Source organism: Lepisosteus oculatus, chromosome 9, assembly GCF_040954835.1.
Source record: "Lepisosteus oculatus isolate fLepOcu1 chromosome 9, fLepOcu1.hap2, whole genome shotgun sequence".
Taxonomy (NCBI): domain Eukaryota; kingdom Metazoa; phylum Chordata; class Actinopteri; order Semionotiformes; family Lepisosteidae; genus Lepisosteus; species Lepisosteus oculatus.
The window spans coordinates 3000052-3013001 of NC_090704.1; the positions used below are offsets into that span (position 1 = coordinate 3000052).

Consider the following 12950-nt stretch of genomic DNA (forward strand, 5'->3'; position numbering starts at 1 on the left):
GCCAGGTGTGTGACTGATATTTCTAGCAGGGAGGTGTAGGATCGTGGTTTGGTGCTGTGCATAGTCAGGACCATGTTTCCATTGCCTAGTTCAGCGCGTTTGATGCCAGAGTTTGCTTTGTATCCTGGACAACCGCATGCGTGCTTGAATGTGTGCGTGTGTCAAATTGCATTCCTGTCCTACCCTCGGCTACACCCTGGACCATTTTCCTAGCATGCATCCCTTCTTTTTGTCTGACCCCTCCCAGCTTGTGGCATGCCTAGTGAATGAAACCATGTGCACGACGTTTGCTTTATACACTAGACCGCTTCATTCGCACGTGCAGATTTCTGTGTTCCACAGTTGTTTCCTATGAGGTTTTGCATATAAAATAAATTAAATTCACCTCTTCATGGTGGATTAGGTATTGTACATGATTTTTGCTGATTGCAGTCCAGCAAACCTGTGCACATTAAACTACAAAGCCATCATGTTGTGACCATTTCCATGTCCATTCTCTTTATCTGCTCAGTGACTGTCTTCAGCTTTACTGTTTTATTTTAAAACTAGCCCAACAGTGTTAATCCTGCCGGCTTTCTTGGTGATACAAATTTCATTTCACCATCACCGAAGCCCCACTTTAACGCCCCTTACAGCTGCCAGCTTGAGAGTAGTTAAGAAAAAGAAGATTCCCAGAATTTTAATTGGCTTGGCTCAGAATCCACTTAATCACACTTGTACTGTTGCAGATGTACCGCATAAATACTCAGTGGTCATGTGCCACTGTTTGGAGAAATTGGAGGAATAACGTAACCTCCCAGTGAAGCTGAAACCAAAAAAAAAATTAACAATTCCCTTAAGAACTAACAGATTCAAGATGGCTGTTTCTTCTGCTGCCAAACAACATATGTCCAGAAATGAAAAAATGAACTTCCCTTCTAAAAAACAGAAACCTGTCAGATCTGAGAAATTCTCAAATGCATATAAGGAGCATTTTACAGCCTGGAATTCCAATATTTTAGTAATGAGGGTGTGCTCCTTTTTGTTTTTGTGCCGCCAGTTGTTAAAGACAAATCCGCACAATGTTGCCTCATGTTGTCTTCGTGTTTCTTGCGTAATGTTTTATTCACAGCAAGTCCTACAGCCCTTTGTGGACGGGAGGTATCAACCACATTTTTCTTTAACGGTGGGGACATACATATCCAGTATCATTCAGGTCACATAAATCAATGTGATCTCTGCCATTGTAAGAGGTGACTTAATCCTGTCCTTTTTCGAAACTCATAGTTCCAAGCTGTTCCTTCTGAGCTGTAATCACTTTAACTGCTGGCTAGCCAGAACACACAACAAAAAAAAAATGAATAAGAGTCCAGCATGTTGCTAATTCTTCACCACTTCCTGGGTTGTGGTAAAGTCATTTTAGTCTTCTGTTGTTAAATGCAGTGCAATACTAATAATTGTGATAGCTCTTTTGCTGAAACACATACAGTAATCTGCATAGCTTTCAACAAAATTTCAAATTATTCAGAATTTTGTAGAGGATGTGGATCCTTTTACATGGATCTTGTTTTATCCACAGAAAGCAAATCGGATTTTGTCCCTCATGAGTTCCCTGGTAGGTGGCATTAGATAGTTTTACCCTACCACTTGTGAGCAACAGGCCACGATCAAGAAAGGTGGTATATAGCTGGGAACACAGTTGTGTGTTGAGTACTTCATTTAAAATCCTTGAACACAAGCTCTGCAGACTGCGTTTGTGTCGCAAGACAAAATAAGAGACTAATGAAAAGGCTTTGGCTCTGGCTGTTCTTAACCAAATGACTACTTCTCAGTTCCCATAGTGATGTTTGCAACCGAACAGACCTAATTCACACCTCCTGGGATTGCCAGTAAAGCATTCAGGCTTTTCAAAGGAATAACCACTATACACCTCCTGTTGGAAACAATGCTCACTGTCACTGTCATATGGACATTATCTCCAGTATAGTGCCATGAATTAATTAATGTATTAATGTATTAATTCAGCTAAGATCTCTTTCTAAGTACTCAAATGAGAAACCCTGCAAATAGTAAATAAAAACATTTTTTAAATATATTTTAAATTTTGCTATGGAACTATTATATGAATTATAAAATGTAATCTTGCATATACAATATGTAATTTTGTGACAGAGTATGGAGGAAAGTTATAGAAGTAAGTTATGGGATAAAGACATGGCATAGACTTGAACTCCTGTAACTTGACCCATTTTGTGTTTAAAGTAAAAGGAGCTTATCAGAAGGGATGGGAACTACACTTCTCAAATGGCCCATTGGATAATCAAGGCCAATTGTAGATTTCCCAAGTTAATTGAGCACAGACTTTTCTCTCTAACAATGGAACATGCTTCTGCGTGGTTTATTTATTGAATACTCAAATGTGCTTCTGCTGGCTGAAACCTTGAAAAAGAGCACCTGTTCTCCCACCATTTCCTGACTCCATGTCATCGTTTTGCCCCCCTTACATCTCTTTCTTGCACCAGTGTCTCTCCACGGAGCTTGGTGTTCAGATGCATATTTTTTAGATTAGCGTGTTTACATGATTTCAGTGCTTTTTAAACTACATTCAGCTCTTTTGCTGCTGTACATCATTTTCACTGTAAAAAATTACAAGGTTATATTACTCTCATGTGTTGAATTATAGTTAACTTTATTGTATTTGTCATTTATAAGAGAGGAATCTGCAAATGACATTAGCCATATACAAATGAAACACAGACTGTGGGAAACTAACCCCCTGTTTCCCATATACTCAAGTATTTACTGACCATGGGGGTTTTAAGAATGCAACCCCTGCAGCTGGAAACTGAAAGGAAACTGAAAACCTGGGGGTTTTGACGGTCTGAAAAATATAAAGTAAAGAAGCCAATTGGATGAGAATATTAAATTGACTTGAAGTGAATCAGAAAGTTTTTTTTCCCCTTTTCCTTCCCTGGGGTTAGTTTGGTAGTGGGCAGGGTGGGATAGCCACGCTCAGGTTAGTTAGGAATGCTTTCAAAGTGTAGCTGGTCCTTCAAAACAAGGAGTCACAGGAGCTTTCGCTGGATTAACATTGTTGGAAGTTTTTGTAAATCTTTGTCAGTGGTGTAACATTAGAGCCTTTGTTTTGTACTAATAGTAGAGCACAAACTCTTCCATACATTACAGCACAAGCCAGTAAGACACAGCTCTGGTGACCAGCACCCAGAGGTGTCACAATATATGAATATTAACTTAAGTTCTTATTATAATTCTAGTTAGAATGGAAGCCTTCAGTCACTTTGTCTCTGAAAAGTATATATGTGTCTCCTTCAAGACATGATCTTAAGAAGCAGAAATGACCACATATTCCCGTGCATTTCTTCACGAGCTGCTCTTCATCGGGCTTTTCCCCGGCTTGCGTCATTAGTTGCACTTGCCGTTCTTCAGCCACAGCAACAGGCAGTGCGCGTCTCCATGGGAACTCCTTTTAATACGGATTGATTTGCATAACGGCGCTCGGGGTTTATTGTGCTGCGAGACCTGTGCGAAGGGGAAGAAGCCGCAAGGAGAGCGTCACTCATCTGGACAGGAGCCCAGACGCGGCCCCGCGTATCAGATGTGACTATCCATGGCCCCCGATTGACAGGACAGCTTTGGGGGGGGGGGGTTCAGCTGTTAACTAACCGTTCCCCCTCCCGAAGCTCTGGGCTGGGCACCACCACAACTCAGTGCCGTTTCTTGCTGAGGCCCCGCAGCTTGAAAAAAGGCCTTTGAAGACCACACTCCCCGTTTTCGATTTCATCTCACAGGCCCCAATTACGGGGCGTCTTTAGTTAGCGTAATTGAACTTTTATGGAACACGACTTGTTTTTAAAGTACTGAAACCACCGAAGGTTTCCCCACAGAAAACTGCAGCTTCCAGTTCTCTTTCTGAGCGCAGCCCATCCTTGCGCACTGTCATTCACACGTACACGTTTATTTCACGAGCGGTCTCTAGACAGCACAGTTAGAGAATTTCGACAAGTGTAAAGCTGCCTTTTAAGTTTTTTTTTGGGGGGGGGAAGAAGTACATGTGTAATACAGGGCCTCTTCCCAGCAGCATTCTCTGCAGTACCAGTTTAGCGTTCCGGTACCCACTGGTTCCGAACAGCGAGAGCCGGCCTTGCCCACTGCGGCGTCTCGAGCGCCTTCTCCGCATTCCTACCTGCTGTTCTGTTCTCCCCGGCAGTCCGCCGCGTCCCTCCCCGCTTCTCCATCCCCCCCACCAACCACGAGGTGATGCCGGGCGGCAGCGTGAACCTGACCTGCGTGGCGGTGGGCGCCCCCATGCCCTACGTGAAGTGGATGGCCGGCGTGGTGGAGCTGACCAAGGAGGACGAGATGCCGGTGGGCCGCAATGTGCTGGAGCTGACCAACATCCGCGAGTCTGCCAACTACACCTGCGTGGCCATCTCCTCCCTGGGCATGATCGAGGCCACGGCGCAGATCTCGGTCAAAGGTAAGGCCTGTTAAGGCCTGGGCCGGGCTGGTGGTGTGAAGACGGGGAGGCGCAGCAGGGGAGGCTACAAACCAGCTGTCTTAGGCCGTCGTGTGTCTAGAATCTGCATATTGCGGTAACCTTACCTCTCCGACAGACTGAAAACCCTTTCACGTAACTGTTATGGGACTCTGGTTATGAAACTGGTGCTTGCCAAAACGTTGATCAGAATCCACTTTTTTTTCCTGCACCTTAAGACCTATTTCTATTTCTGTTTCACCACAAGGGGTGGGTTCGTTTCACTCTCAATTATGAATCATTTCATAATTTTTGGTGTAAGTTTTGGTGTAAGTACTGTGTTCTCTAGTTCTCTAGTGAGCCGTACCCCCTGGGCTGTAGTTAATGGTGACCAGTTAGAACTTACCAAACTTTTTGAGGAGCTCACCACCTGAAGCTGAAGATCTTGATCAGCAGCTGCGCAGGTTAAGGCTTATGCAGTGTTGTTCTTTAAAGACCAAGTTAATTTACTACAATTTTAGTGTGGAACCTGCCTGACCTTTTTTTGTCCCTATACTGAAATAATGTTGGTGTAGGTGCTGGAGTTTAAACACAGTTATCAAAATAATTCTTATCGGCTTTCTACTACAAATTTCTTTCAATCCATAGCTATCACTTTGGCCTGGAATGTAGATAATCTATTTCTATTTTTTAAAGGATCTGTAAATGCTTGCAAAACCCCACTGACACCATTCCTGCCTGTGCAACCCTGAAAAAAGAACAAGGGGCTGTTGTTTCAAATGCAGTTACTCCTATATTGTGGCGTTTTCTGTTAAGTATTAGCTTCAAAGAATCGTGATGGTAAATAGTGCTACCAGAGACGTAGACTGGAGCGTCCACCGTGTTTAAATATGCATTTTTAAAATGCCGAAGTCAGATGGCAGTCCCTCATGAGCTGTTATTAATCTGAAACTTTCCTTCTTATTTTGTGTGGCATTTTCTTTTAGTTTAGTCTTTGCATATGTATTTCCATGTCTTTTGAAGCTATCTGTTTATTGAAGTTGCAAAAAAGCATTTTGAATGCTTTTCAAGCTACGCTGTACAGCGGCAGCATCTCCACGGCTGAATCTATACAATGGAAATTGTTACAGACTGCACTGTATCTCTTGAAGTGATCGATTTGGACTCAGCTGGAGCAATAAATATAAAAAGCGCAGGGGCAATACACAGTAATTTGTTTTTGGAGTTTTTTCTTTTGCAGTGCAGGAATTTTCCATTTTACTGTGCACGGTTGTAAATGAAAGAAACATTGCAGCACCTTACAGAGCCCATGTATGATTCAACGGTACATGAATATAGATTTAGTGTAGTGTAACCAATGTGTAGTTACAGCATTGTAAAGAGTGTTTCGTGCATCTGATATTTCCCTTTTTAAAATATTGATCACAGCACCGAAATGCTGTGTGGCTGTCACAGTCTTGTTTATACATTTAATTTTAGAATGAAACGTAGAATGAAAATGTGGTAGGAATGAAGGATTGGCATTGTTTTTCTGGGTCACGTCTTGCTAGGTGAGCGGTGGAGGATGCTGATCAATAATTACAAAGAATTCCCGTTTTCTCCCTGTCTCACACTGTCTCCCAGAATTATTGCTTGGTAGTGTTTTCTGGAGTATTGGCATGTAGCGCCAAATTTCATTTGGCAAGAGGTAAAAATATTTTAAGTGGAAGCTTTGTAGAAATGTATTTTTTATAAGTGGAAGCAAGGTGAAATGAAAAAAAGCCTGTAGAGCTTTTTTATTTCACCTTCAATATATGAACAATAAGCAGTGCATCTCCAAAGAAATCAAAAGAAAAACTGACAACGAGAGTTAAGAAGTCTTAATGTGTCTTCTGTGCTGTTTCACAGCCTTGCCAAAGCCCCCGACATCCCTGATAGTGACCGAGACCACCGCTACCAGCGTCACTCTGACGTGGGACTCTGGGAACTCCGAGCCCGTCACCTACTACGTGATCCAGTACAAGGCCAAGTCCTCCGAGTCTGGCTTTCAGGAAGTGGACGGGGTGGCAACCACTCGGTACAGCATCGGGGGCCTGAGCCCTTACTCCGAGTATGAGTTCCGGGTGATGGCGGTCAACAACATCGGGCGGGGCCCCCCGAGTGACATTGTGGACGCACGCACCGGGGAGCAGGCCCCCTCCTCGCCCCCCTTGCACGTCCAGGCCCGCATGCTGAGTGCCAGCACCATGGTGGTGCAGTGGGAGCCCCCCGAGGAGCCGAATGGGCAGATCCGCGGCTACAGGGTCTACTACACCACCAGCCTGCAGTCGCCTCTGAACACCTGGCAGAAGCACAACACCGATCACAGCCGCCTCACCACCATCCCCAACCTCACCCCCGACACCACCTACAGCATCCGGGTGCTGGGCTTCACGTCCGTGGGAGACGGCCCCCCCTCCGACGTGCTCCAGGTCAAGACTCAGCAGGGCGGTGAGTCTGCACTCCAGCAGCCCGCTTCCTTCAGCCGGTTGCTTTTGATGTACTTGGGAAGCGTTGGGGAAGCCCCTGGGAGAACTGCTACGCTGTAGCTCACCCGGTCTGATCTGCAGATCTCCCCACCTAGCTGAGGGGCATCTGGCAGAGCAGAACACGTTGGGAAATGGGGAGGAGGGGGGATGTCTGAGAAACACTGAAAAAATGCATCGGTTTATGAACGTAAACTGGGTTTTTGTACCAGTATTCATTCCCACCCCCTGTTACAGCAGATTTTGGATGATGCCAGCCGCAACTGGCTGAGACACCTGACTGTGACAATATAACTATGTAACTTCTGCATGTTAAGCTCATACGAATACATATATATATATACAGCAGGTTTTAACTTCTCAGTGTTTCTGAAAGGCAGAGTTTACCAATGGGTTATGCTTAGATATATTTTGAAGGGAGGAGAGTATGCTGTGGGAGTTCAAAAGATCGCATTTTTGGAGAAGTGCAAAGAGAAGGCCTCTACCACTTACTCAAAACCTTACTTTCTACTTGATGATCTCTCTTCCTCTTGCTTGTAGTCCCAGCCCAGCCCTCCAGCTTCGAAGCCGAAGCGGAACTGGACACGAGAATCTTGCTGACGTGGTTGTGGCCCGTGCAGGAGTCCATCACCAAGTATGAGCTGAAGTACTGGGAAGCAAGCTCTCCCAATAAGGTACAGAACCAGCCCGTCAGCCCCAGAAAGCACTGGCATACACTGAGAGGACATGTGCACTATCTAGGACTGGGGCTATCGCACTGAGGCTAATCAAGATCCCTGATCGCGCAGGCTGGTGTCCTTGTGAGGGAAGCTTACATTCTACACCCCAACTGTGTTTTTTTTATATCATAATTTGGTTTTGGCTGTAGCAACTGGATGCATAAAACAGGTTAGAAGGTCCCCAATCTCCTGCCGAACCTGGACGAGTTAGACAGATTTCTTATAGGTGGAGATAAAACAATACGCAGTAGCGCCTTTAAGAGATTACAGAACACAGTGGCACTTAGCCAAACAGTTAAGTGGTGTTTTTGGTTTGTGTTCGAGTGTAAGTAAATGTCCTTTGCATTGATCACCTAGGTCTAGTTTAACCTTTGCTGACATTATCTGTAATTGTGTGACCCATAACAGGGACTTTTCTCTAATTACTAATCAATATGTCATTATAAACATTGATGGCTCTATGTGGCTGAAGACAAATGAGGGGCTTAGAAGAGTTGTTGAATGTGTATACACCTGCAAACAGTTACATGAGCAGACAGAGATTAAATACACCAGGTAGCATTTTTGGTTTTGTTTCATATGCGTGAGTTAGTCTCATTATCCCCAAATGAGAGCCAGGGAGATAATGTAGGCTCTCAAAGAGAGTCTTAGCGGTTGGAGCAGTTAAGTCTGAATTTACATTTTTGCGTAATACAAGAAGTAATCTCGCATTCCTGCATGCTCTCCTGAGATTGACTCAATCAGTGCAAAACAAAACAAAAAGTTTACTCACAGCATTCCCATAGTTCAGAATGTGGCCTTTCTCTCGTTGGGGAAGTCATATACGGGTTTTAGTGCCGTTTCCTGGGAGTGGAAAGATACTTTTCTAAATACCAGGAGCCAGGAGCCTTACTGGTGGGTAGAGTGAGTTAGGTTTACTGGTAAAGCTAGCTTCCTTCAAGAAATGGCAGGACAAAGTCCTTTGATTAATTGCCTGCTAGTTACCAAACGAGCTGGACCTGGGCTAAATAATGTTTCTTATCTTCTCAATAACGATGTACCAGCATCCTCAATTAGAAATGCCCCTAGACCCCTTCAGGTCAAGAGTAAATGTATTGCACAGGAGATTCTGATGAAGCGCTTTAATTAGACAATCTGGGCCATAATGAGATATTGCACACCTGAGATCTTCGTGTCAGATTGCGAGAGTGATAGTAGTACCGTTGCCTTAATTCCTGTCTCCTGAATTCCCGCCTCATGTCTGTTTTCTAGGAGATCCATGTTACCTTCAATCCTACTGGGTCCTATGCAGTTGAGGGCCTGAAGCCAGACACGCTGTACAGGTTCTCTCTTGCTGCCCGCTCAGAGATGGGTCTGGGTGTGTACACGCAGCCGATTGAGGCCCGCACTGCACAATCCAGTAAGTCACCTTCCCTCCCAACCCGCCTGAGGGTGGACACACAGCAGGACGTCTCTTGATTTCAGTGGGACATTAAACTCCTCTTTCTCCTTTACAGGCTGCAAAGCGTTCGTTAGATTTTTATTTTTTTAATTTCTGTGCTTTTCAAACAAGGGCCTGCTCTGTTCATTGACAGGGACGGAAGGTATGTCTGGCGTATATTGATCAATCTTATCTGCATTTTTTTTTACTGAGAAAAGACATCGATTAGCAGCAGGTGATATGGAATGGAAGCGTTGAAACTATTACATCCAGACCGCCAAAGCTTTTTTCATGTACCTGTTGGGATCTAAAGGCTTTCTGTAAATATCCATCGATTTGTGCCCAAAGCCCATGGCTCTAATCCCAGCTGGGCAGCAGCCCATATGAGCACAGCCTCAGAGGTGCTGGGGGAGCTGAGGCTAGAATTCAAGCTGTGGAACAGATGGTAAGAGTGGAGCACTTTCCTCCTCTCGGCCCTTAGATGTAGCCGTTTGTTGAAGTCATCTAAGCTCTACTGTCTAAATTGGCAGTTTGCGGTGACCGATCCAGATTTTATTTGATTTTTCTGTTCTTGTTTGTCATGTTTTGTCCCTTACAGCAGCCAAAGCAAAAGGACTAAGCCGAAACTGTCGGGTTCTTTTTATTCTGGGGTGTCTTTTCTTGGAACTCACCAGGGCACCCCTTTATAAACCATCTTGGTTTCCGCTGCACTGCAGAATAGCCCAAAAAAGGACGAACAAACGTCCAAAATTCACTTTGTTCCTTGCAGTGAGCCATTTCACATATTCAAAGTTTTGATAGAACTTAGAAAGTAATAGCTCCTTTAATTCAACTTCAGCAGACTTTTAACATTTCACCTTCAGAAGGCGAAGACAGATATTTTCCTGTTCTCCACAGACACACAGCCAAGAAGTTTGAAATATTTAAGTCACTTTCCCAAGAATCCGCGTTTATTCTGAGCTGTTTGTTTCACTTGTCAGCTGCAGACCCCTGCTCACCCGGGGTTCAGTTCCCATAGGAACAGCGGCCTGAAATGTGCCTCTCTGATTCTGTCTCCTTATCTCTGTGCTTTCTGACAGACTGAGTCAGAATCCCCAGAGATCTGCGAGCATGTCACTGAACTGAGTAGCTTTCTGCCAGGAGTGCACATAGAAGCAACTCTTCTAGAGTAGAAACCTCCCCTTGTTTGATCTGCAGGTGTTTGACGACAAGAACAGATCTGTAAACTGTGTGTGGTTTACTCCGGCTTTTTCTTTCTCTGTTTACTTTTTATAGTGATAGATTTATGATTTTTTTTTTAGCATTTAGCATTTTTTTCCACTATGACCCCAAAGTACGGCCTCTTGTACCGATTTTTAATTGGTGCCGAATTTCAACACCTTGCTTGTCGCAAAAAAAAAACAGTGTCTATCAGAAGCTCAGAGGGCCTCGAGAGTTTAAAAGCTGGTATTTGGCTCTGTGCTCGCTGCTCTGGTTACTAAAAACGCAAGCAGGCATGCAAGAAACATTTGCTTGAGAACAAACATCCCCTCCTGCTCCTCACTCCACCCCATTCCCCTCATTCTGAGCTGTGCTGCACCGGTTCCTCCGTTCCTGCATGTGGAAATGGCCTTGTGTTTTTGTTTTTGTTCTCGGTTTTGTTTATGCCATTGTTATTCCATCTTAATGTTTTTGTTTTACTTCTGGACTGTGGAGAATTCGCTAAGAGGGTTTACTTCAGATCGCAAGGAGTCAGAGAGTCTTTGATATTCAAATAGCGTGTAACTGAAGCACCACTGTCAGAGCTGCTAACAAATTGGTACTGATGATGAAAGAGAGGACCTGTGAGAAGCATCGCTTTGCTGTATTTAGTTGTTTTTTGTTACATTTCAGCGTATTGTGCTCTCCTGGGTTTAGGCACATATTTAATATGTGTATTTTTCACTTCTTTCTGGGAGTGCTAATGCACTTCCTCCGTGGTGCCACCTCTTGAAATGTCTCGCTAAGAGGAAGACTCAAACGTGGTTTAGGCTAAAGGTGTAAGTACCTTAACCTATTTTTTTCACCCATGTTTGGGTGAAGTTCCTTGTTCAAGGGTACAGCAGCAGTGTCTCAGCTGGGATTCGAACCCAAACCCTCACTGCCGTTTCACACTGCTGCCCCAGTAGTGGCAGTGTAGACAGCTGGTGGAAGGAGTTTGGTTGCGGTTAAGGATTTGTTAGCAGCTCTCTGTGTGATGCCAGGGGTAGGGGGGAAGGAAGGTACTGAATATCTCTGAGCCACTTAGTGAAGGCCTGTCCGGTTCTCCTCCCAGTCCAGAGGTCCATTTCCGTCCCTGCTTGATCCATCGCCCCTCCTTGTATTGTATTTTCAGCCCCCTCCGCACCCCCTCAGGATGTGCAGGCGGTCAGCCTGAGCTCTACCAGTATCAAGGTGAGTTGGGTGGCGCCCCCTGCTGGGAGCCGCCATGGAGCCATTGCCCAGTACACCGTCGCCTATCAGGCTGTGACCGGGGAGGACGCCGAGAAACATGAGGTGACAGGGCTAGCGCCAGAGGCCTCCAGCTATGTCCTGGATGGCCTGGAGAAGTGGACGGAGTATCGGGTGTGGGTGCGAGCTCACACAGACGTGGGGCCGGGACCGGAGAGCCTCCCAGTGCATGTGCGAACCAACGAGGATGGTATGTCAACCACTAACACCATTACTAACTCCTCTCACATGCATGGTGCTCTGGCATGTCACATTGCTTTGTTCTAAATTCTGCCTTATTGGCCTGTATATACACAGTTAGGGTGCTTTTTTCCAGTCTCTCTTGAAGTAATGTGGTTCGGTCGCCTTACTTTACTTAAAAATCACTTTTTTTCCCGCACTGTGGTGTCAAACTTAAAAAAATGTTTCTCTCTGCAGTCTCTAGGCTAGCCGTCGCTTCTATATTTAGAGGTTTTTGTTTCTGTCGGCCTGCTGTTCTGCTTGCTTTACAAAAAAGTAACAGAAATTAGAAGCAAAATAACAGGAGATGGATAGATATACATATGTACTGACTTGACGTGGTCCATTAGCCTGCATAAATCATGCATGTTATCAAAAGCTAAGACTTTTATAAAATAACAGCTTCCAAGTGTCACATTGTACCCTCCCAGCAGTCCCATCAGCCCTATGAAAAGGGAAATAATTCCAGTTCAGCACATTGAGTTTTGGGATGTGTGTTTGAATTACCGTGGCTCTGGACATTAACACAAACCTCTGCTAGGTGTAGGAATAGGTCTAAGTGACAAACTGGCAGCTGTTTTTAAGCATCAGGATAGCAAGCACTTGGCTGAGAAACAGTTTCTGTTTTCTTAAAACCCAGTAAATAGACTTAAGCTTATCGCCTGTTTTGTTATCTAAAGATTTAAGTTGCACGGAGCAAGAGGTTTAGGACAGCCTGACCTTTCAAAAACGTGAATCATTGAAATGAAAGTCTGAGACAAATCTGCACTCATACCGGTCTTCTCAAGGAAATCGAAGCACGCTCGAGATAAGCACCAAGACTTCAAAATGGCTTAAGACCATGGCAGCTCATTGTTGGTCCTTGCCGCTGCTGATAAAGACTGTTTGCCTCCTCTGAGCTTGCCACAGCTTCAGTTCTGATCTACTAAACAGCTTTTTGACAGCATCTTCTGCAGGGCTGCTGTTGCGGCAGCTAATAAACTAACCACAGTGATGCCCTTCACGAGTTTCTGCTTTTTTTTTCTGCCTTTTTAATCTTTTTATGTTTTCCGCTGTCTTTTATTAATTTGATTCCCTTATCCTTTATTGGGTTTAAATTGTCTACTTCGGTCGTGCGCAGAAAAGCGTTGCAGTGGGGAGAGGGG

The 12950-nt window shown here is 44.7% G+C and overlaps 1 protein-coding gene across 13 annotated transcripts in view; it reads left to right on the top strand.

Annotated features, from left to right (window-relative positions):
- ptprfa (protein tyrosine phosphatase receptor type Fa) overlaps window positions 1-12950 on the top strand; it is a 222163-nt gene that overhangs the window by 149403 nt on the left and 59810 nt on the right. For 7 of the 13 annotated variants that reach the window (XM_069193947.1, XM_069193951.1, XM_069193950.1 and 4 more), the window contains 5 exons: window positions 4208-4477; window positions 6362-6943; window positions 7519-7652; window positions 8949-9096; window positions 11471-11776. In XM_069193947.1, coding sequence (XP_069050048.1) covers window positions 4208-4477; window positions 6362-6943; window positions 7519-7652; window positions 8949-9096; window positions 11471-11776 — 1440 coding nt within the window. The remainder of the gene's footprint in view (window positions 1-4207; window positions 4478-6361; window positions 6944-7518; window positions 7653-8948; window positions 9097-11470; window positions 11777-12950) is intronic. The other 6 variants (XM_069193954.1, XM_069193956.1, XM_069193958.1 and 3 more) reach the window with 1 other exon arrangement.